This window comes from Hylobates moloch, unplaced genomic scaffold, assembly GCF_009828535.3.
Source record: "Hylobates moloch isolate HMO894 unplaced genomic scaffold, HMol_V3 SCAFFOLD_2, whole genome shotgun sequence".
NCBI classification, from domain to species: domain Eukaryota; kingdom Metazoa; phylum Chordata; class Mammalia; order Primates; family Hylobatidae; genus Hylobates; species Hylobates moloch.
The window spans coordinates 80838091-80864048 of record NW_026652277.1 but is presented as its reverse complement, the minus strand read 5'-3'; the positions used below and the strand labels follow the sequence as shown (position 1 = coordinate 80864048).

At 36.2% G+C, this 25958-nt stretch overlaps 1 protein-coding gene across 8 annotated transcripts in view; it reads left to right on the top strand.

The window, feature by feature from the left end:
* The window catches only part of DOP1A (DOP1 leucine zipper like protein A), a 105816-nt gene that overhangs the window by 62864 nt on the left and 16994 nt on the right, over positions 1-25958 (top strand). For all 8 annotated transcript variants that reach the window (XM_058434864.1, XM_058434866.1, XM_058434862.1 and 5 more), the window contains 15 exons: positions 1658-2279; positions 2896-3170; positions 4944-5096; positions 6954-7054; positions 8379-8638; positions 9927-11916; positions 12746-12857; positions 12966-13148; positions 14665-14790; positions 18188-18322; positions 19898-19953; positions 21419-21523; positions 24494-24560; positions 24786-24930; positions 25212-25291. In XM_058434864.1, coding sequence (XP_058290847.1) covers positions 1658-2279; positions 2896-3170; positions 4944-5096; positions 6954-7054; positions 8379-8638; positions 9927-11916; positions 12746-12857; positions 12966-13148; positions 14665-14790; positions 18188-18322; positions 19898-19953; positions 21419-21523; positions 24494-24560; positions 24786-24930; positions 25212-25291 — 4410 coding nt within the window. The remainder of the gene's footprint in view (positions 1-1657; positions 2280-2895; positions 3171-4943; positions 5097-6953; positions 7055-8378; positions 8639-9926; positions 11917-12745; positions 12858-12965; positions 13149-14664; positions 14791-18187; positions 18323-19897; positions 19954-21418; positions 21524-24493; positions 24561-24785; positions 24931-25211; positions 25292-25958) is intronic.

The window sequence follows — 25958 nt, the reverse complement described above, 5'->3', positions numbered from 1 at the left end:
GTGGCTGGTGGCCTTTCATCTGCTTTACAAGAACACTTTAAACTATAAACTAAATTCCTTCCTAAGGCTAGTTCAGCCCATACCCAGGAATGGACAACGACAGTCGAGAGGACAGAAGATGAGGTCAGTGAGGTTTGATATCTTTCACTGTCATAATTTTCTCAGCTGTGATTTTGCAAAGGCTCTTAGGCAGAAACTAGCACCAAGCAGACAAGAGATGCAGCTGTAAGATAGGCAGAGGCCAGGTGTGAGAGGGCCTTGAGCTGTTTGAGGGCTTTTGTTGTTTAGAGCACCGGGAAGTCCCTGAAGGGGAAAAGGCAAATGGCATAATTACGTTTGTGTATTAGAAAAGTTACTCTGGCTGCAGTGTGAAATGTAGAGGAGAAACAAAAACAGATGTGGGAAGACCTATAGTAGCACGGGTGAGAGGTGGTGATAACTTGTGCCAACAAGATACGAGGAGTAAAGATAGAAACAGATGGATTAGCAATATATTTAGGAGGAAAAATAAACTTAGTAATAGATTGATAAGGGTAATGATCGCTAACACTTAATGAGTGTTTACTAAGTGCTAGGCATTTTGCCATGTGCTTTATGTATACTGTTATGTAATCCTCATAGCAATTGTAAAATGTAGGAATTACTGTCTCTTAATTATACACATTAGGAAACGGTGGTTTGGAGAAGTTAAATAACTTGCCAGGTATCACATAATTAGTGAATGGCAGAGCCCTAGTTGACTCAAGGCCTGCACCCTTAACCCCTCTACTGATATGAAAGTGGGGAAGGGGGAGGAGGGGTGACGAAGGTACCAAGAATGACCCCTAGGTTTCTGTCTTCCTGACTCAAGGAAAGTGTCATTCACTGAGGCAAGGAACATTGGGTGAAGCCCAGCTTTGGGCAACAGAGCATTTAGTTCATGATGCTATTATATTCTGACTCAGTCACCCAAGGAATTCTCACATATAACTTTTACTTAAACTAAGCCAGGAAATATGCTTGATATTTATACTTACGCTATCCTATTGTAGGGAGTAAAAGGCTAATATACTCCAGTTCTAGTCCAGGAACTGGTTCATTTGTTTGTCTATTATAATTCTCCCATCTTCCCCTCTAGATTATAAAATATTCCTTTTATTTCTACTACCTAATACAGTGTCTGGCACATGATAGGAGTTCGGTAACTATTCACTGAAAGAATGTAAGATTAATAGCAAAGATTTAATTAGTACTTTACACATTTCAATAAAAATTTCACATTCATGTGGCCCTGAACAGATGACCTATTAGATTTTATTTGTAGTTATTAAAATGTCATTTCTTAAACTTACATATCTCATTCTTGGCATTGTTTAGACATTAGGAAAGTGATTTCATGAAGTAGATGAAATAGTCATTTGAAAACAAGGATATAGATCCTAGAGACCTGTATATATGGATTTTTGTCCTCAAGAATCTAACGTTATGTATGCTGTGTGTGTAGTGCATAATAAATACTTGGTGAATGAATAAATCGGTGTGGGGCTGCTTTAAGAGTCAACAGAATGGGTAGATTAAATTGTGAATAGTCTAAAACATCTCAAAAGTGGTCATTTCTAATTCCTAATATGTACACTTTGCTACTCAGCCTTTTGCTTTCTTGAAAATCTCTTAACAGGTATCATCAGTTTCTCATGAAAATCCTACTGAAGTATTTGAAGATGGAGAAAATCCACCAAGTAGTCGATCATCAGAGAGTGGATTCACTGAGTTTATACAATATCAAGCAGACCGAACTGATGATATTGACAGAGAACTGAGTGAGGGCCAGGGGGCAGCTGCCATCCCAATTGGTAGCACATCCTCTGAGACAGAAACAGCATCCACTGTGGGATCTGAAGAAACCATCATCCAGACCCCTTCCGTAGTCAGTCAGGGGACAGCAACCCGAAGTGGGAAGACAGCCCAAAAGACTGCAATGCAGTGCTGTTTGGAGTATGTCCAGCAGTTTCTTACCAGACTTATCAACCTCTACATCATTCAGAATAACTCTTTTTCTCAGTCTTTGGCTACAGAACATCAAGAGGATCTTGGTCAAGAACAAGGAGAGACTTCAAAATGGGACAGAAATTCACAAGGAGATGTAAAAGAGAAAAACATAAGTAAACAAAAAACTTCTAAAGAATACCTCTCTGCCTTCCTTGCTGCCTGTCAGCTATTCCTAGAGTGCTCAAGTTTCCCAGTTTACATTGCTGAGGGGAACCATACATCAGAGTTACGTTCTGAAAAATTGGAAGCTGGTAAGGTCATCTCAGTTTTGCTTATGTTTCAGTATTTTCTGTAGTATGTTTTTTCTTCTTAAAAGAGGCACTCAAAACTGGGATTTTTTTAACCAGTTACTTTTTTTTAATGTTTTAATTTGCAAGTTTTTTTTAGTGAAATACTGTCACTATGGGGAGATTGATATATTGAAAGATTTTGTGATTTTGATGTCTTTCACAGTTTGCATGCAGATAAGCAGGAGCTGAAAAGGAAATCTCTGGAGAAAAGCAGCAGTAGATCTGCTGATTTTCTTTGTTATGACCAGCAACATATGTATTTACCTTTTTTTTGATTTCTATATATACACACAAAGTGCAGTGAATGCTACATAATGCTTATTGATCAATATACTGTTTTTCGGGACAGAAAAATAGATTGTATGACTTGGCATAAGAAAAATATATATTGAAAAAAAGTATAAGAAATTCTTGTTGCTACTTTATTAAAGCTCTAGACTAGGTGAGAAACCATGGTTTTGTTAACAGATCAAGGCCTTAAAAGTATTTAGTGGCTTTGTTTTTTGAAATTAACTTAGAGTGTGTGTGAAATGTTTAGTATAATGAACTCTGATTGCTTCCATCTTTTTTGTTTCAGATTGTGAGCATGTGCAGCCTCCACAGTGGCTCCAGACTCTGATGAATGCTTGCAGCCAAGCAAGTGATTTCAGTGTTCAGAGTGTTGCTATTTCACTAGTCATGGACCTGGTGGGACTGACACAGTCTGTGGCCATGGTCACTGGGGAAAACATCAATAGTGTAGAGCCTGCACAACCCTTAAGTCCAAACCAGGGAAGAGTAGCTGTGGTTATTAGACCTCCCCTCACTCAGGGCAATCTGAGGTACATAGCTGAGAAGACTGAATTTTTCAAGGTAAATTCTAAGAAATGCATACATGACTATGATGATTATAGCCATGTATGATACTTGACCTAGTTGGCTTTAAGAATTATTTTTAAAATGATAATAAAGCTTCATCTAAACACCTCTTAATATGCCATACCATGTAGAAAATGATGCCACAGCTGATACACATACTGCTCTCCCCATCTTATTCCCAATTTTGTGGGCAGGGGAGAAAGATAAGGATAAAGGAGTAGGAATATTAGGATAAAGAAAGAGAAGTATTAGGGCACTGAAGCCATGTAGGAAGTAATTTCAGCTAGAAAGAGGAAAGCAGTAGAACTTACTTTCAGATTAAGTGGTTGTAACACTTTGCTTTTCTTTTTTTTTTGAGACAGAGTCTCGCTGTCGGCCAGGTTGGAGTGCAGTGGCATGATCTCGGCTCACTGCAACTTCTGCCTCCTGGGCTCAAGCAATTCTCCTGCCTCAGCCTCCCGAGTAGCTGGGATTACAGGCGTGTGCCACCACGCCCGGCTAATTTTTGTATTTTTAGTAGAGACAGGGTTTCACCATGTTGGCCAGGCTGGTCTCAAACTCCCAATCTCAGTAATCCACCCACCTCAGCCTCCCAAAGTGCTGAGATTACAGGCTTGAGCAACACTTTTGCTTTTCATACAGTAAAACCTCAGCACTCCAAAACTCTCATGAAAAGTTTTTCTGACTCTTCATGTTGTCTCATTATCATCTGTGGTGTATAAAGTCACTCAGAAAAAAATTCAGAAAACTCAGTCTTTGATTTCTACCACAATGGTATAAGTATTATCCTCCATATCGAACATCAAATAGATTTGGATTGTATACATCTTAAGCAGGTAGACTGTACATTAAAAAAAAGTTTTAAAATCTGATTTCAAGTCATTTTGCCTTCAGATATTTCCTCCTGCTAGATTAGAGTTGGATTCTATAATATTGTGGTAGTGAATCCTGAAGATTATTGCATTATTATTACTAATTGCATTATTATTAATACTGTTACAGATCAAGTGCTATGTTAACATATGTAGCTCTGAAATACCTATTATCTATTGTATAGGTTTTAAGTAGTTTGGATATTTCAACTGTGAATTATTTTTCACTCTGTAATATACAACCATAAATATTAAATTGCATTCAATGTGGGATTTGTATCTTATTAAGGTTAGTTTATTCTAGCATCACTTTACTAAACACCACTAAATAATGAAATGGGGCCTTATATGGGCCCTGCAGAAAACATTTACATGTCTGATTTTTTTTTTCGAGATGGAGTCTCACTCTGTCACTCAATGTCTGCTCACTGCAACTTGCGCCTTTCGGGTTCAAGCAATTCTCGTGTCTCAGCCTCCCGAGTAGCTGGGATTACAGGTGCATGCCACCATGCCCGGCTTTTTGTATTTTTAGTAGAGACAAGGTTTTGCCACATTGGCCAGGCTGGTCTCAAACTCCTGACCTCAGATGATCTGCCTGCCTCAGCCTCCTAAGATGCTGGGATTAGAGGCATGAGCTACCATGTTCAGACAACATGCCTGATGTCTAAAAACAAATATCATTAAAGGACTATCATAAAAGGTTCCAAGGGCTTGGGTGATCAGAAAGTAGGTACATGGAAGACTGCCTTAGTAACCCCATCCCTGTGGAATAGCATATTAAAAACCTTTCAGGTCTGACAGAGAGCAGGCATTCATTTGTACCTAATAGGAAATATTTGTTAAATAAATTTTCATGTACGGTATTGTGACTGTCACTTTTACATCTTTTTTATAGCATGTAGCTTTAACATTGTGGGACCAGTTGGGAGATGGGACACCTCAGCATCACCAGAAGAGTGTGGAACTATTTTATCAATTACATAACTTAGTTCCTTCTTCTAGCATCTGTGAGGATGTTATAAGTCAGCAGTTAACCCATAAAGATAAGGTAAATCCTTTTCTTATCTTGTGCACACTGCCCCCTCCACCACACACACACACACACACACACACACACACACAAAAGTAAGTTAAGAAAACTTTAGGGAAATTATTGCAGTTAACATTGGAGTAAGAGAAAATAGCTTTGTTCACAGTGATCTTAATATCTTTAAAGTAAATGTATTCAATTCTTCTAGAGGAAAGTTCTTTACAAAAGCATCAGTAATATGAAAAATTAAAAATCAAATGCTGGGTTTATTTCTTTCTTCAGGACACAGTTATGGGAACTGATGTTTAGTATTGGTGGTCTCAGTTCTTGGGTCATTTAAAGAGGAACCAGAGGCCTCAGTTATGGAACTTATGGATTTATTAACTAACATATATGAAATGAAATAATGTATAAAGTATATTTGTAAGCCATAGAATGCTAATATGTGAGATTATATTATTTGCATATTATACTGCATATCCAAAATAAGAATTTTTTATCCTAATGTATATGAGTGTGATATGTAATTCAGTTAAAGGTGGCTGAGAATTAGCCTGAGAAGAAGCTGGAATAATCATTTTGACTAACCTCATCAGGGTAATTTAATGACGTTTGTGGTCTTCCTGTGCTGCTCTGTAATATAAATTGAAGATTTTATTGAAGAGCTTTTAGAAGTTAGATTGTCCTATTTTTAAAAAACTCAAAATGCTAGTGAGTTTGAGTGGGTCATATTCAAAAAAGGAATTGTGTTAAATAAATGAAACATTTGGCAGAGGAGAAAGTGGTATATGAAGGAGTAAATGAAAGGAATGAAAAGTTTATTCCAAGAAAAATGTCAAAATTCTATTTCTGCTATAACGTGTTTTTTTCAAAATTATTCAAAAATAATAGGTAAGCACTCTAAACAATTTAAGTTTTACATTAAGTATAAATCTAGGACAAATATATGCCTATTGTCACTTGGGTAGCATTTCATTTTTAAAGAAATACTCCCAAGTTCTAAATAAAGATATATATCCATGAAAAAAATTAAAATATCTTTTACTACTTAATTTTTACATTTCTGTTGGTTGATACAAATGCAGGCTTTGTAAGAAAAGCCTATATTAAGCTCATAGGAAAAACAAGCACGCCTCCCACCTATCACAAGCATTTAGAAAGTTGCTGTCTGGTTTCTTGGGGCTTTTGCTTGAAGGATCCATAAATGCTAAAGAAAGACTTTAAAAATTTTGATAATGTGCTAATTTCTACTTGATTTATACATGTTTATTATCTAATACCAAATGTGCTTGCCTTTCTAAATAATTTATTTTTACATTATTTTACCCATTATTAATCTTTTTGCAAATAATCTCAAAAGTAGTTTAATATTTTTATTGTAAAAATAATTTTTAAGTATTTAAATTTTGAGTCAAACCAACTTTATAAGTGATGAAAAACTCATTTGGGATTAATGTATCATTTCTGGGACAAAAAATTTATAGTGCAATGAAATCAATTTTGATAACTAAATGTTTATATTAAAATGAAGGAGCAAGTGCTTTCTAGACTCCAGATACATGTACATTAGTAACTTTTTTCTTCTGATATACAATAATCTAGTAAACTAACTACTTAAAGTCTAAACTCAGGAATAATTATTTATGAGACAGGATGAGATGATCCTTTTAAGTTCAATATTTCTGTATATATTTACATATGTTGTGTGTTTCTACTTCCATAAAGAATATAAATAAAGTTTATTACAATGTGTGTTTGAATATTGTGGATGTTGAACGTAATACAGTACTCTTAAATAGTACTCTGATTTTACTAAAATCACTTAGTATCTTCAAGAGAGAAGAGCATAATTTAAGCTCTCATGTTTCTCCTCAGAAAATAAGGATGGAAGCACATGCCAAGTTTGCAGTTCTTTGGCATCTAACGAGAGATCTCCATATAAATAAATCTTCATCTTTTGTACGTTCTTTTGACAGGTCAGTTACATTTTATATTAAGATTTCACAGTCAGATATCTTAATGTTGCCTCTTTCCTTGAGTCCACTGTCTAGCTTGGCAAGTGTAGGAGATAGCAATTTATAAATTTTATAAAGAGAATTTATTATTTTGAAAACCGTAAGCTGTATTAAAATGCATGGCAGTTTTACTCATCCACCAGATTTTTACTTTCTAGTTTTGGAGTACCCGGCCCCACTTCCCTTCCTTGGACAACTATTCACATTCCTGATACTGTTAGTGATAAAGCAATGGATGCAGCTCTCTTGAGACTATATTCACATTTAGTGAAACTGCATATAAATAGTAGATTATGTGTTTCTCAAGCAGTTATTTTCAATCTTCTGCCTAAACTAGATTTATTAAAATCTATAGCCGAAAACACTAACAGATTCTTTCCATGAATCCAGAGAACTTGTAGCTGCCCGAGAGTGGTTTTGGTTTTTGTCTGGACTACGTAGGTGACTTCAAATATCAGATCTGCATTAAATTCCAAGGAGCTGCCATTTTTAGGTGGATTCACATATTGTCATAAGGTAGTCTCACCAGCCAGTCTCATAGTGGTGGCCATGAATCTGTGTTCAAGCACAGCTCAGGAGCAGATGTGTCCTCTACTGAACGTTATTTCAGGTGGTGCTTTTCAACCAGCTTTAGCGTTTTTAAGTCATCTGATACTGAACCATATATTGAACCCCTACAAAGTACTGGAATATATTGAACCTTTACTTTATAAATAATCATCTCTTATTTGACAACCATCTTTCCTGATTTTACAAGTGAGGGAATAGAGGTCAGGAAAAGTTGTTACTTGCCCAACACCACACAAAAGATTTGAATCTTGGGTTTTTCTGATTCCAAACCACACTTTCATACCTTTCACGGATCTTTCCTTGAATTAAGCACATAGCTTTGGCTCACAAGGAGAGTGTGAGCAGAGGAACATGGACCAACATGGAGTAATGCTGACTTGCCGAAGGCTCAGTGCTTGATAATATGAACAGGAAAATGTTGCTAAAACAAGACTAATCATATTTTTTTTCAGTTCTTCAGTATTAATCTTAGTAATGTATGCCTGTGAAATTTCAAAGCATATTTTTAAAAGGGCAAAAGGTTTTTTTCCTTTCTTATACCTACCGAGACTATTGGGATTAAGATTTTTAAAATGCTATGATCAAAATTTATCCTGAAGTATGACTACTCCAAAATAGTTAATCCAAAATAAGAAACACAATTTATTAATTTTATAAAAGAGTGTGACACGGTAGATGTTTGGTTCTTTATTTTAATTATTTGTGTTTATTTTAGGTCACTGTTCATCATGTTAGATAGCCTTAACAGTCTCGATGGTTCTACTAGCTCTGTGGGACAAGCCTGGCTGAACCAAGTCCTACAAAGACATGATATTGCACGAGTTTTGGAACCATTGCTATTACTCCTGCTTCATCCAAAAACTCAGAGGGTTTCAGTACAACGTGTACAAGCAGAACGTTATTGGAATAAGTCTCCCTGTTATCCAGGAGAGGAGAGTGACAAGCATTTCATGCAAAATTTTGCCTGCAGCAATGGTGAATATCACATAGAAGTAGACAGCTTTATTTAGAATTATTAAAATAAAGTGATACATGAATACAACACTAATTGGTGAAAGAACTGCATGTGAGATTATCTCCATGGGCTTATTTTCTCCCCTCCTCATGCACTAGCAATGCTGTGTGGACCATGTCAGAATGTACTTTGTCAATGACCATCTTAGAGGATGTGGATCTCTCAGTTGACTCTTTCAGGGCAGGAATCAGGCACAGCTCTGGTTACAGACATTCTTCAATTTTGATGGAAATATCTTTAGAGCTTAGTTAGCAGTTCTGGTCCTACAGGCTCTGTAGATACTTCACTGGGAATTTATAGTAAATCTGTAATGCACATTTTGTATTTCATGAGTCATTTTCCACATCTTTTAAGAGAAGAATAATGCCCAACTTTCAAGGTTTTATTATGACCATCAGATGTAGTCATGTTTGTGACATGCCTAAATATTCACTATTACTATATTACTACAAAGTCCATACTTTATAAACTGTTGAGTGATGCCTTCTATACAGTGATAATGTCCCCTTAGATTAATTTATTTAAGGGACAGAAGACTCACATATGTCATTTGTCTCTTGACAAACCCTGTGGTGGTAATGAAAAGATCATTTTACTGAGCAGGTTGCTGATGCCTGGAAGGCTATGGCTTTCTCAGAGTCTCATGGCTACTAAGTGATGAAGCTGAAACCAAACTGTCATATTCCTACTTCATCTCTAGTGTGTTTCTACAGAGTCTTGGTTCCTCTCTCTGGCTTCTTTTCCACTTCTTCTGAATCTTGTAAGAATTTGCATTACCCTGCTTATTGCCAGAATGTCTTTGTGTTAATGTTTTATCTAACTGCTGAATTCTCACCTCCCCTCTGAGATCAGTGTCAGACCTCATCAATGGTATTGTGATTCTTTCCCTAAATTTGCTAGCATTTGGTATGTACTACTTTGTATGTCACTAAGTCTTCCACCTTTGCTAAAAGAAGACCGTCATTATTGTATGCCCCCTAAAAAATACAGAAATGAATTATATATTTGTGGTTTGCTGCTAATTTTAAACTCTTCAGAGAGTTTAGAAACAGCATAACTAAAGTGAGGTATTAAGGAGGAAAAAACAAAATTTTCACCTGCAATAAAATAAAATGTAATTTTAGTAGGAAAATATAAGTAGATGATGACACTAATGATTAAAAATTTTGATCAGTCTACATTTCTACATTTCAATTATTTTAATGTATCTTGTATTTTTCTTCTTTTACTGTTTTTCTCGTATATCAGTGAGCCAAGTACAACTCATCACATCAAAAGGAAATGGTGAAAAGCCACTTACCATGGATGAAATAGAGAACTTTAGTCTCACTGTGAATCCATTAAGTGACAGACTTTCCCTCCTAAGTACCAGCAGTGAGACAATTCCAATGGTTGTGTCTGATTTTGATCTTCCAGACCAACAGATAGAAATACTTCAGAGTTCTGACTCGGGATGTTCACAGTCCTCTGCTGGGGACAACTTGAGTTACGAAGTTGATCCTGAGACGGTGAATGCCCAAGAGGATTCTCAAATGCCGAAGGAAGGCTTCCCAGATGATGATGTTCAGCAGGTAGTGTTTGACCTGATACGTAAAGTTGTAAGTGGCCTCGAAGTGGAATCTGCATCAGTTACATCTCAATTAGAAATTGAAGCTATGCCCCCAAAGTGCAGTGATGTAGATCCAGATGAAGAGACAATTAAAATTGAAGATGACTCCATTCAGCAGAGTCAGAATGCTTTGCTGAGTAATGAAAATTCTCAGTTTCTGTCTGTGTCTGCAGAGGGAGGCCATGAGTGTGTGGCAAATGGAATCTCCAGGAATAGCTCCTCACCTTGTATTTCAGCAACCACACACCCTCTTCATGACTCTTCTGTTGCTTCCATAGAAACCAAATCTAGACAAAGGAGTCACAGTAGTATTCAATTCAGCTTCAAAGAAAAATTATCAGAAAAAGTTTCGGAGAAGGAAACAATAGTTAAGGAGTCAGGTAAACAACCAGGAGCAAAACCTAAAGTAAAACTTGCCAGAAAAAAGGATGATGACAAGAAAAAACCTTCAAATGAAAAACTCAAACAAACCAGTGTATTCTTCAGTGATGGTCTGGATTTAGAGAACTGGTATAGCTGTGGAGAGGGAGACATTTCTGAAATTGAGAGTGACATGGGTTCTCCAGGATCTCGGAAATCTCCCAGTTTCAACATTCATCCTCTCTATCAACATGTGCTCCTGTATCTCCAGTTGTATGATTCATCCAGGACTTTGTATGCTTTCTCTGCCATCAAAGCCATCTTGAAAACTAACCCTATAGCTTTTGTAAATGCCATTTCAACTACTAGTGTAAATAACGCATATACTCCTCAGTTGTCTCTCCTTCAGAATTTATTGGCCAGACACCGGATTTCTGTTATGGGCAAAGATTTTTATAGTCACATTCCAGTGGACTCAAATCATAACTTCCGGAGTTCTATGTACATAGAAATTCTTATTTCTCTCTGCTTATATTACATGCGTAGCCATTACCCAACTCATGTCAAGGTTACTGCACAAGATTTAATAGGCAATCGAAACATGCAAATGATGAGCATAGAAATTCTGACACTACTCTTCACTGAGCTGGCAAAAGTAATAGAAAGCTCAGCAAAGGGTTTCCCTAGTTTTATTTCTGATATGTTATCTAAGTGCAAAGTTCAGAAAGTGATTCTTCATTGTTTGCTGTCATCTATCTTTAGTGCTCAGAAATGGCATAGTGAAAAAATGGCAGGTAAGAACCTGGTTGCTGTGGAAGAAGGTTTCTCAGAGGACAGCCTTATTAATTTCTCAGAAGATGAATTTGACAATGGCAGCACATTGCAGTCACAACTTCTTAAGGTGCTTCAGAGGCTGATTGTTCTAGAACACAGAGTAATGACTATTCCTGAAGAGAATGAAACAGGTTTTGATTTTGTTGTATCTGACTTAGAACACATCAGTCCCCATCAACCCATGACTTCTCTTCAATATTTGCATGCTCAGCCAATCACCTGTCAAGGCATGTTCCTCTGTGCAGTGATACGAGCTTTGCATCAGCACTGTGCATGTAAGATGCACCCACAGTGGATTGGTTTAATCACATCTACTCTGCCTTACATGGGAAAAGTTCTACAGAGAGTGGTTGTTTCTGTGACACTACAACTGTGCAGAAATTTAGATAATCTAATTCAGCAGTACAAATACGAAACAGGATTATCTGATAGTAGGTAAGAGGTGATTTTTAACTTTATTTGTACTGACATTTTTCACATGACTGCTTAATGTCTGGGAAGTTGGTCACAACTTGAGTAAATAAATTAGTGGTTTTTGGTAGGTTACAAATAGTATATTACTTTCCACAAAAAAGAAAATTTGGCTTGAGGAAGAGTATCAATAAAAGAATCTAGAATGGAAAAGGGAAGGAATATTTAAACAGGCTTATTTTCTTCCAAGGGCTGAAATTAATTTCAGTGCTCTTCTTGCCTGAGCTGGCAAAACTAATAGGAAGCTTAGGAAAGGGTTTCCCAGGTTTTGTCTGTTTTATCTACGTGCAAATCAATTTCAGACTGAAAATAATTTAAATTTACGAATCTTTTCCATCCAATTTTATTTCTTGTTTTTGATTTTCATGGTTTAGTGGCAAATTCGATCTGAGTCCCTATACTCAAAATGAAGTCTGAAAAATTAGTTCCAGTAGACTATCTCATTTTTCTTCAGAATAACCTTAGTTTCTACATGTAAAGTAATAAGAAAACTGCCTGTATTGTTTAATATTAATATGCCTGCCATTCCTCAGTGGCTAGAGAGTCACTGGCCATCATTTGTTTATTTTGTATAGAATTCTTTAGCCAAAAAGAACTCTAGTACATGTAGTCCAACTCACTTATTTTATAGATTAGGAAATAAAAGCCCTTGATTTATTCTTTTAGCCATTTGTTAATCTAGTATTTATTGCACATCTTCTGTGTACCTGACACATTGTGAGTATTTACTAGTGATAAAATATGAACTGTACTATCATAAAACTTGTGTTTAAATGAATGCATTTTATTTCAGGCCTCTGTGGATGGCATCAATTATTCCACCAGATATGATTCTTACTCTTTTGGAAGGGATTACGGCCGTTATCCATTACTGTTTGTTGGATCCAACTACACAGTACCACCAAGTAAGACTGCACAAATATTTGACTTCTTTTGAAAGACTGTGAGGTCTAATAAATTTCCATTTGTAAGTCTCAGTAAGTAATATGTTTTTTTCCCCCAACTGTTAATAGCTTTTGGTCAACGTAGACCAGAAACACTTGTTTGAAGCACGCAGTGGAATCCTCTCAATCCTTCATATGATCATGTCTTCTGTGACACTGCTTTGGAGCATACTGCATCAAGCTGATTCTTCAGAAAAGATGACTATTGCCGCATCCGCATCTGTTACCACTATTAATCTTGGAGCTACAAAGGTTAGACAATTCATATTTAATCTGTAGAGCTCAAGAGTCTATTTGAGGACCTTCCCGAAGATTATATTCAGAATATGTGAATAATTTGTGTAGTATTTACAGGACCCCGCATAGATTAATTATCAAATAATTTTTAACAGTTTTCCTAGGCTATGGCTGACATATCACAGAATTTGCCCATTTTTAAGTATACAATTCAGTAATTCTTTTAGTAAATTTACAGAGTTGTGAATTATCACCCCAGTCCAATTTTTGAATATGTCCTTTACCACAGATTCCTCGTGGCCATTTGCACTCACTCCCTGTTCCCATCCCTAATCCCAATCAACCACTAATCTATTCTCTCCATATATTGATTTGCTTTTTCTGTAAAAGTTCATATAAATGGAATGATAACAATATTTGGTCTTTTGTGTCTAGCTTCTTTCACGTGACATATTTTTAAGGTTCATTCATACATGCTATAACTTTGTTCCTTTTTTTTTTTTAGGGCATTTTAAATTGACATTTTAATATGCAAAGCCCTGCTAGAAAACAATTTAGCAATATGTACAGAGAGCTTTAAAAGTTTCATAGTCTTTGACCTAGTAATCTACTTTAGGAATGAATTCTAAGGTAATTGAAATTATACAAAGATGTATATACAAAGTGTTCATCATAGTATTATTTAATGGCAGAAAAAACAGATCCTAAACAATTAGGAAATGTTTAAATTATCCTTTCAGTGTTTCATTACATAGCCACTAATAGTCATGGTTTTGAAGAATTCTTATTGGATGGAGAAGGGCTCAAAAGCTCAGTGAAACAGGGATGTTACATAATTGAACAAATACCGTATTTTCAATTATGTAAAAAATGTTATCTGTAGAAAAAGGAATAAAGAAAGTTTGTATTTTATCAGTAATTATCTCAGGATGATGGGATTATTGATTTTTAAATTTTTTTTCTTCCTTGCACTCTGATATTTTCCAAATGCTGTGCCATGTCAAGCTGTCAAATTGACATCCTTCAATAACCTAATTTTGCTCCTAGACCAGACCACCTGTATCTGGGATCCAAGGGAACACATAGGGAATTGCGAAAAGGGCAAGGGTGGGAACCATTAGAACATTTGATCTAAGTTTTGATGCTTGGATTAAACTATACTTCTTATGTTTCGCTTTACTTAAATAAAACAGAGGTGTTTTATAATTATAGAATCCCTCACCTTTTTTTAAAGGACTCTATATCAAACTTACTAGGTCGAATTTTATACGTGTTGTGTTTTTCTAGTATCTTTTCACAGTGAATACACTTGTATTTGGCTGATTGGTAGCCGTCATTTTATAGGATTTGTTTTTCTTTTAGAATTATAGTCATGTTGTAGCTCTTAACGTTATTAAAGTTTCCTCTAGTGTTATTTAGATAGTAAAACCTATAAGTACTATATTATTTCAAAGAAACCAAAAATGCAGTCTAGTTGTAAATGTTTTCATTTTTTAAAAGTTTCACTTTCATTTGCTTCAAATTGTTTTAGAACTTGAGACAACAGATTCTTGAATTGTTGGGCCCCATTTCAATGAATCATGGTGTTCATTTTATGGCTGCCATTGCATTTGTGTGGAATGAAAGAAGACAGAATAAAACAACTACCAGGACCAAGGTATGTATTTAGACATTTGGCACTTTTTGTTTTTGCATTTGGTGAGTACATGCTAATTTCCACTTCTCCATATATTGCAGTGGGGCTGGGGTAGATTGGAGTGTAAAGCAAAAGTCTGTCAACAGCTTTAGATAAATTGTTGCCTTAATTTCTTTAAGTATTGATTAAAATTTGAGGTCAAGGCTAGGCACAGTGGCTCACACTTGTAATCCCAGCACTTTGGGAGGCCAAGGCGGGCGGATCATGAGGTCAGGAGACCCAGACCAGCCTGGCCAACATAGTGAAACCCTGTTTCTACTAAAAATACAAAAATTAGCCGGGCATGGTGGCACACGCCTGTAGTCCCAGGTACTCGGGAGGCTGAGGCAAGAGAATCGCTTGAACCTGGGAGGTGGAGGTTGTGGTGAGCCAAGATCACGCCACTGCACTCCAGCCTGGGCAACAGAGCAAGACTCTTTCTCAAAAAATAAATAAAGATAAAAATAAAATTTGAGGTCAAATATAAAAGATATTATGTGAAAAAAGAGAAATTAGTATGATATTAAAACTTAAATAGAAATGGTAATATGGTACAGTATATTTTTTAAGTGCTAGGCATTTAGGGTACAAAGCAAGGATGTGGAGAAAAGTTTTCATCTTGACTATAGTTTACTATGATGTGATAGTTCAAAGAGTTCTTGTTTCTAAATATAATTCACAAATTTTTTTTTTTTCTACTTTTTTTGGTAGAGATGAGGTCTCACTTTGCTGTTGGTCTTCGCTGAGTTATATATGTGAATTTTGTTGCTTTCTGAGTTTCAAAGCTCAAGAGAAATGCTCTATATTGAAGATAAATCATGGCACATTAGAATAGTAAGGCTATTATATAACTTACATTTATATGAAAAATACGATTTTTTCCACCTAACAATTCCTGATTTACTTTTGTGCTGATTTTACATTGCATTTTTAAAGTAATCAAAATAAACATTCACACCATATTACATTATTTTGCATGTGAAGATTCAGTAGTAGATATCGCTCACATTGAAAATTTAAATCCTGGACTACTTAAAAGCAGTAAAGAACATTTGATTTAACATGGCATGTTGAAGCCAGGCACAGTGGCTCATAGCTATAATCCCAGCACTTTGGGAGACCAAGGTGGGAGGATTGCTTGAGGCCAAGAATTCAAGACGTCATGAGACCCTGTCTCTACAAAAAATAAAAATAGTGAAGTGTGGTGGCACGTGCCTGTAGACCTATCTACTCAGGAGGCTGAGGCAGGAGAATTATCAGGTATATTATAGCTGATAATATGTAATTCACATAGAGCAATGCCTAGCACTTAATAATCACTGTTAAATATTAGCTATAATATTATTCCTTATATTTAAATAGAAATAGCAAGCCAAGGATTACCAGTCACATAAAGTCTCTAATGTGATAGACAGACTGAAACAACTAGATTTTAAAAAGTCAAACAGTGCAGATAACAGAAGAAAATGTAAATAATAATAATGTCCTTCAGTGGGTGAGACCATGAAGTAGAAAGGGAGATCATAGGAAAGACCATTCCCAAAATTAAAATTTTTCATGGATATTAAAAAGTCTACAACAGATACAAAGCAATATTTTTAGGAGGGTTGGAACAGAAAGTGGATAAATATCAGAAATGGAATACAAATTTAAAGATATGGAAAACAGGAGAAAAGAGATAAGAATATTAGAGGAGTGATACTAGAGACCCAGTATCTTTCTGCAGAATTTAAAAACAAGAGGAGAAAAATACAAAGAAATAATACAATAAAAGTCCTCAGGAATGAAGTAAATACGTTTCCAGATTGTGCCTAGCACTGAAAAGAGATCTGCACAAAGATTAGCATGTAACTTCAAAACACTGGAGATAAAGAAGAGATCCTAGAATCTTCTAAAGAAAGAATACTGGTCACATTCCAAAGAATAAAGATGAGATTTGTTAACAGCAACACTGGAAATTTTGATGGGAAGTTAGTTTCAACCCATAATTCTATCTCCAGCCAAACTGTCAGTCAAACATTTTCAGCTATGCAATGTCTCAACAACAACAACAAGGAAAATTGCCATGAGTTCACTTTTTCTCGGCTACCGGAAGATGTAACTCCACCAGAGGAGGAATAAACCGAGAATGAAGAAGACAGGGGATCCAAGAAACGGGTTCCAACACAAAAGAGAAAGCAAGGGGAATCTCTGGGATAATGGTAACAGGAGAGATATCAATATGATACTGTGTAGCAAACGTAGAGAGTATCAAGCCAGGGTAGAATAAAAAGACATCTAACAGAAATGTCTCGAGGAAAAAAGAGAAGAGAGGGAGGAAAAGATACAAATTAATTACCCGAAGTATTTGAATATGTAATTAGAGATTTACAGTTGAAGTATTTTAATAGGTACAGAGAAAATGAAGCAAACAAAAAAAGCAGTTTATTAGCTCTAGGAAAAACGAAAAGTTGTACCATAAAACAAATGCAGTGCTAGTACAATGCACAGTGCAACCACAGATAATCATGTGAACATTGGATATGGATTTAAATAAAAATATACAACAATGTTGGGAGGATAGGTAGAAAAGTGTAAGAGAGCTGCATCTTTGTCTTCCAAAATAAGTAATGAATAGATAATGTCTAAAATTGAAAATAAAATCAGGAAATAGGAAAAATAGTAGTGTATGTTATTTAGACATAATGGAAAAGAACGTAAAGAGTTGAGCATGGTTGCCTTGAGGCATGGGAAGGGATATAGGACAATACTATTTTTTCTTATAAAGCTTATTGTTCTGTTTTATTTTTTGAGGTGATGTACCTCAAAACCTTTATTTTTTGAGGTGATGTACCTTTATTGATGAGAAAAAAATAAATTTTGAGCCTGGGCAACATTGGGAGACCCTGTCTCCACAAAAAAAATTTAAAAAATTATCTGGGCATAGTGGCATGCTTGTGGTCTCAGCTACTCAGGAGGCTGAAGCAAGAGGATCACTTAAACCTATGAGGTTGAGGCTGCGGTAAACTGTAATTGAGCCACTGCACTCCAGCCTTGGAGACAGAGCAAGACCCTGTCTCAAAAAATATATATATATATATATAAAAGTAAAATTTGCCTAAAGTAGTCAAGGGACTTGAAGAGGTCTTTATATTAAATAGAGGCCAGGGCTGCGTGCAGTGGCTCATGCCTGTAATCCTAGCACTTTGGGGGGCCAGGGCAGGAGGATCATTTTGAGCACAGGAGTTTGAGACCAGGCTGGGCAAAATAGCAAGACCTCATCTCTATTTAAAAAATATAAAAAAAGAAGAGGTCATAAAATACTCTCTTAATTCTGTAACTTCCCCTAAAAGACTTATATACACACATACATACATAAATACAATGATTTATTACCTAGGTCATTCCTGCAGCCAGTGAAGAACAGCTTTTATTAGTGGAATTGGTTCGTTCAATCAGTGTCATGAGAGCAGAAACTGTTATCCAGACTGTAAAAGAAGTTTTAAAGCAGCCACCAGCCATAGCCAAGGACAAGGTAAGAAAAAACTCTTCTTCACATGTGTTTACAATTCTGTTTCAGAAATTATGCTGGTAAGATTTTTTTTGTACAATAATGTCCTTTCAATATAATACAGATTGCAGAGATGACTGCATGTAGCCCTCAAACTGCTTCAATCAAAACAATTATCAATATTTGTAGTGACTTGCTATTCTGATTATTCGGTAGCCAGTGAAGAGCAGTTAACTGCTCCTATCTTCATATGTACCTCAAAGGTAGTCAGGGACCATGTGACTAAATTCTCAGGGGAGATTTTTCTGGTCACTTAAAGAACGTAAGCCAGAGCTCAAGATTTGCTTCTCTCAGTTGTTGCCGTTTTTCACAGCTTCCTTATTGCTTTCTTTTCTGAATGAATCTCTTAATTCTGTGAACTCCCCAAATTTTGCTATAACCTTAGTTCTAATCAATGTCATTTCTTGACCATGTATAATACTGTGTTATGCAACTGCTCCACTATGAATGACATAGTCTCTGCACACACATTGCTGTGTTTCTGGGCAAAAATAAAAGTCTACAAATTAGGAATATTACAGACTTTTCTACTTTTTCTACTCTTTGTTCAAGCAATATCAAGAGGTCATATTTTCTCAGAAAGTATTTACCAACTACAAACATTAGACTTTGAGCCAAGCCAAAATAGACATAATCACATCCTTTAAAGAATTATGATATGTATCTGAAAATGTTGAATTATGTTTTCCTTTTATCTTGAGTTTCCAAAGGGAGTAAGATGTGTGTGAATAGTCAGTGTCCTTATTAAGTTTTTAATAAAAACTGGGGCATTTGTCATAGGATTTTTAGTTTGTATTTTGAGTACCTATTTGTGCCAGACATTGAGCTACACATGAGGGATATGAAAACAAATTAGAACCAATCCACCATCCTGCCCCACCAACCTGTGTCCCCTTATTAAGTTCTGAATCTATTAGACACTTGATTTTTGAACGGGAAACCTTCAAGGAAATAGTTGAAGCTAAAAAAGCAGAAATTGATAAATGTCAGTGGTCATCAATATCATTCTCTGGCCTCTTGTTAATTTCCAAGGGCAGGTGTTTTATTTTTATTATATATTACACTCAACACTATCTTTAATTTCGTGGCTATGTTTAAAGCTCTTAGGAATTGATCACAAATTTGAACTACACTAATTGAACAGATATGTGTAATAAGACTTAAATACACATTTCATTAAAAATCTCAACATCATTCTGATAGCACCAAGCGTAAGCTACCTAAAATATTGTTGATACTTATAGAGTACATGAATCATTTAAAAGTGAGTGGTGGACTATCAACATCTGATATATGGAAGGAAAAATTGACAATCTTTCCATTCCTTCCATCTGTTTTCAACTTTTAAAATAGCTCTTGTGTCTGAATTTTTCCTACTGAGTGGAAGAGAGCTGCATGGCTCATTAATAAAAAATTGATGATTTTGTTCTTTCAATTTTTTAAATTAAATATTGGCAGTAAGATACAGAGTAGTTGCAACAATGAAAAAGCAAAGGCAGCATTCTTCTTCACTATAAAATTGATTTCTTTTATTTATAGAAACATCTTTCTTTGGAAGTCTGCATGCTTCAGTTTTTCTATGCTTATATTCAAAGGTAAGATTACTGATATTGATCTCTCCTTACTATGTTGCTAGAAACAGAGAAACATTATTTATGGATATATTAATACAAGTAATGAGTGTCTTAATGACCTAGCCATGTATATCCTACAAACCTAAAGACCTAAGGATATTGAAGATTCCTAGATAGTAAAACACTGAATTGTGATAAAATCATTTAAATATAAATGAAAAGCTGAACCTACTCTCGAAACTATGCATATTGCCACTGAATCCATTATTTTGGTATAGGTGAACATACAGTAATTCATTCTGCTTTTTTAATGTTAGGAACGATTACATGAAATATCTATTATATTCCATTTTGCGTTTAACTGACCTGTGAACAGAAGTCATGATCTGAGTTTTTATAACTTCTTACTCAAGAACCTGACTCTTCATCCTCCTTTATAAGATAATTCCATTTTATTCACCAAACTCAGCCTCCATTTGTAATCAATGACTAGCATTATAAGGTCAGGCTATTGAGTGTGTTTAAACTGGTTGTGACCTACAGCAAGCACTGCCTAAAATCTGAACTTATATACAGACAGGTGTTAGGGTTAAGGTCAGACTGAAACAAAGATAGTCTTCATTATTTTTACAGGTTAAAGACTAATGTTCAGTTGACAGCCCTCCATAACATGAGCTGGAGACTTACAAGGTGAAGGAAAAAGAACTAAGAGGGAAATGGAGAGACCAGGCTAGGGAGTACGTGACTGTGGTATCAGTAGTTAAACTGAGAATTATTGCAGTTGTATTTTACTTTTGAGATCCCATGTGATAAATGGGATTTCAATAGAAAAATTTCTAGATTAAGAAATTGCAGGCTAGGGGTGGTGACTCTCGTCTGTAATCTCAGCACTTTGGGAGGCCGAGGTGGGCGGATCACAAAGTCAGGAGATCAAGACCATACTGGCCAACATGGTGAAACCCTGTCTCTACTAAAAATACAAAAATTAGCTGGGCGTGGCAGTGCACGCCTGTAGTCCTAGCTACTCAGGAGGCTGAGGCAGGAGAGAATTGCTTGAACTGGGGAGGTGGAGGCTGCGGTGAGCCAAGATTGGGCCACTGCACTCCAGCTTGGGCAACAGAGTAAGACTCCATCTCAAAAAAAAAAACCAAAGAAAAAAAGAAAAAAGAAATTGCACTGGGGCCAGATGCAGTGGCTCATGCCCGTAATCCCAACACTTTGGGAGGCCAAAGCAGGTGGATCGCTTGATCCCAGGAGTTTGAGACCAGCCTGGGCAACATGATGAAATTCCATCTCTATTTAAAAAAAAAGAAAGAAATTGCATTGATATTTTAACTGTGTTGGTTTACTAATTAACGTTAGTAAAAATGTAAAGTTTTTAGGAATTTTGTTCTATCATTGTCTATAAAAATTTAGAGAATGTTCCACAAACTAGTAGAAAACCATAGTTTATTGTGGCTTTTGTATAAACTATATTATCTTGCAGAATTCCAGTGCCCAATTTAGTGGATAGCTGGGCGTCACTGTTGATACTTCTGAAAGACTCCATACAACTGAGTCTTCCAGCTCCAGGGCAGTTTCTTATACTTGGGTAAGCAGTTTCATTTAAAAATATTATTTGAAATAAAAGGATAATGTTAATTGTCCTAGTTGCCAAGTATTAATAATAGATGTTTTAGGTGACAGTGATCTCTCTACCTTCTCATAGTGTTCTTGAGATGCAGAACTAGATGTATAAGGCCTGTTTAAGAAAAAAAAAAGTGGGAGGCAGGGTGAGAGGAGGAAACAGTCTATGTTTATACATATACAAAATGTAACTACACTAACATAAAACTGTTACAACAGTAGCTGTTTCCGTGGTGGTGGAGAGTACGGGATGGAAAGGGGAGGGGGTGATGTAGCATGGCTGAAGGGGAACTTTATAGAGGAGGTACACTTGAGCTGGGCCCCAAACCTAAACAGGCTGGGAAAATTTTTCTCTCTGTGTCTTGGAGTTTCCTGATTTATCTTAATGATTTATATGATTATTTGATAAATGTTAGTCACCCATGACTGCAAGTACTGGGATGTCATAGACAGTCTCTGTTTCTTGCTTACCATTATTCTTGATTCCTCATAGGTCCCCAGTAAATACTTGATAAGTGAATAGAGGTGGTGGGCACAGAAAGCCTTTGTGAAACAGGAAGGGGAAGGGTATTCTGGGGCAAAGTACATTGTCTGATTTGGTAATAGAGCAGGGCACAGGCAGTGGTATAGTGGAAAATAAGGCTGGATGAAAAGGGAAATGGGAGCTAGATGGGGCAGGATCTTGAATTTTATTTTAAAGAATTTGGTCTTGAAAGGGAGTGGGTTGCAGGTTTTTGAGGAGAGACATGACTGGCATGTTAGTAGTAGTAGGCTAGATCAGAGGGGAAAGAGGCTAGACTAGGAATTCTGTTTCAAGTGGGAAGTGTGGGGATGGTTTCAACTATTGATGGGATTAAAAGAACAGGATAAAGAAGAAGGGGCCAGCAAAGGAGATAGAAAGGGAAGTATCAAAAAGTTAGAAGAAAACCAGGCATTTAATTGTTCCAGAACCAAAGGGAGGTTAAGAGGGCATGGTTAACACCTTCAGAGAGGTTAAGGAAGGTGAGGAATAATAAAAGGCTATGTTTGTTGACAATCTGGACAGGCATCCTAATTATCTAATCACCAGTTATCTGATGACTTTGGAGAGAGGGTTTGGAGAGGTAGAAGCACAGATGTGTTAACAGCAAATGCTTAGTGTGCAAAAGTAAATGTCGATTCTTCTTTGAGGATATTTGATCATGAAAAGAAAGAAAGAAGCCACGTGCGGTGGCTCATGCCTGCAATCCCAGCACTTTGGGATGCTGAAGCAAGACAATTGCTTGAGCCTGGGAGTTTGAGACCAGCCTAGGCAACACAGGGAGACCGTGTCTCTACAAAAAATTTAAAAATTAGCCAAGTGTGGTCACACGTGCCTGTAGTCCCAGCTACACAGGAGTTGTCATAAGGTTCAGAGAGGGAATGTATGTACAGTTGTTGGAATCATCACCAAATAACCCTGCTGGCTAATTTCATCAAAAAAATTAAGTTTATTTGTTCTGATCTGTAGCTGTTCCCCTCCAATATTTTACTGTTTCCTCACATGCCTTTTCTTCCTTTCAGAATGAAGGATCCTCTTCCTTTACAACATGTGCATATGCTGAATGTTAAAACAAAAAGTTGAAAGTTGAACATTTTCAGTTATACTAGAAACTTAATTTCCTTTTAAAATTTGTCAGTTTACCTTTTTGCCAACCATTGTACTGATCCTCTAAAATTACCTAATTAAAAAATAGAAATTGATATGAAGGTTGCTGTTTAGTTTCATTTTACATATAATTTCTTTTAAAAAATCATGTCAGAGTGCCATCCTGGCTAACACAGTGAAACCCCCTCTCTACTAAAAATACAAAAAATTAGCCGGGCGTGGTGGCGGGCGCCTGTAGTCCCAGCTACTCGGAGAGGCTGAGGCAGGAGAATGGCGTGAACCCAGGAGGCGGAGCTTGCAGTGAGCCGAGATCGCGCCACTGCACTCCAGCCTGGGCGACAGAGCGAGACTCTATCTCAAAAAAAAAAAAAAAAAAAATCAAAAAATCATGTCAGAGTGAATATTGAGTAGACTCTTAGCAAATAATGAAAATGGAAATTTTTTTCTTCATGAACTGTTTTTAATGTGTTATGGTAAGAAATCATTTCTGTGGTACAATTTAAGATTTTTTAAACTTTTCTGTTTATATATAAAACACACATAGAAAAATACACAAATAATTAGTACACAACTCTACAAATGCAAAGTTTGTAAAAAGTCAGCATACCACTATATCATTACAAACCCAAATTAAGAAATAAAACACCATGTGTCCCTCCACACCTCTCCCAATTACTATTCTTTTATCTCCCCAAATGTAACCACTATTCTAACACCACAGATGGATTTTGCCTTGTTTTTGAACTATAAGTATATATAAATATTTTGTGTCTGGCTTCTTTTGTTCAACATATGTTTATGAGATTCATTTATGTAATTCACATATCTGTAATTTTTCATTGTTGTTTAGTATTTGAACATTCTGCAATTTGTTTTTTCTTTGATATGGGATCTTGCCAGGTTTCCCAGGCCAGAGTGCAGTGGTTATTCACAGCATGATCGTAGCACACTGCAGCCTTGGCCTCAAGCATTTCTCCTGCCTTCGCCTACCAAGTAGCTGGAACTACAGGCATGCACCACCACGCCTGACCACATTCCACAATTTATCTTTTCTGCTCTTGCTGGACATCTGGGTTCCTTCCACTTTGGGGCTCTTACAAATATTACTACTTTGAGCATCTTTATACAATGTCTTTCATGAGTATGTTTATGAATGTCAGTTGAGTCATAGGATATGTATATATATATTAAACATTTAAAATGGAAATCAAGACCATTAAGCCACTTAACTCATCATGAGAAATTAGATCGCATTAGTTTCTTTTAGACTGATATTTCCCGTTTCTGTTTTCTTTTTGGCCCTTTTAGGGTTCTGAATGAGTTTATTATGAAAAACCCTAGTTTGGAAAATAAAAAAGACCAAAGAGACCTTCAGGTAAGGCAGTCTGAGTTAAGAGCTGTTGCCAAAACTGTTTCTCAGTGCCCTCAATTTGAAAATGAGAGAGTCAGATAAGGTAAACTGAAGTTTCTTTCAACTCTGAACATTCTATGGGAATCAACAATGTCTATTGTAAAATATCTATTATCAGAAATATAAACTACAGAAGTTCATAACTAGTGTGCATGTGTGTACATATATAGTTCTTCCTTATTTTTTTAGGATGTAACTCACAAAATAGTGGATGCAATTGGTGCAATTGCTGGTTCTTCTCTGGAACAAACAACATGGCTGCGACGAAATCTTGAAGTTAAGCCTTCTCCCAAAATAATGGTAGATGGAACCAATTTGGAATCTGATGTTGAAGGTATTCTTGTCAAACACTTAGGTTTATTATCTGTAAGCAGGCATATATTTACTAAGAAATCATTTTGCCTAGCACTATAAGTACCACAAATTTATCCCTTTTCTCATGTTTAACAAGTGACTTTTTTTCAGTGGGAAATATATATATATATATATATATATACACACACACACACACACAGACACACATACATATATATACACACATATACACACACACACACACATAAAATTTATTTTCAGTGGGAATTAGCCATATCTTTAATTTTCTCTTATTTATAGATATGTTATCACCTGCAATGGAAACCGCAAACATAACTCCTTCTGTATATAGTGTCCATGCATTGACATTACTCTCTGAGGTAAATACTAAGCTTTTTCACATGAACTCTCAAGTAGACTGTTTGATTATTAAAAATTAGCAAATAATTTTTATAGAGGAATTTCTAATTTGAGGAACTATTTTGTGCTTCTAGAAATCACTATATAGAATTAATATAAAGTTTTGGCCTTGTATGTATTTGGATTATTTAGTTTGCCAAACATTAGTGATAAATTTAGATATTGCTCCCCTTCTCCATGTCCTATTCTTTTTTATGTGGGGTTTTTTTTTTTTTTTTTTTTTTGAGACGAAGTTTCACTCTTGTTCCCCAGGCTGGAGTCAAATGGCGTGATCTCAGCTCACTGCAACCTCTGCCTTCTGGGCTCAAGCTACTCTCCTCCCTCAGCCTCCTAAGTAGCTGAGACTACGGGTGTGTGCCACCACGCCCAGCTAATTTTTGTATTTTTAGTAGAGACAGGGTTTCACCAGTTTGGCCAGGCTGGTCTCGAACTCCTGACCTCAGGTAATTCGCCCACCTTGGCTTCCCAAAGTGCTGAGGTTACAGGCATGAGCCACCACGCCCGGCCTGGGGAGGGGTGGAGGTGATCTAAAGCCTGCCACTATAATGTATTTTACAGTTTACCAGACATTTTCATGTACATTGTCTGACAGGTTCTTTTTTATACCCTATTATACAAATGTCATTT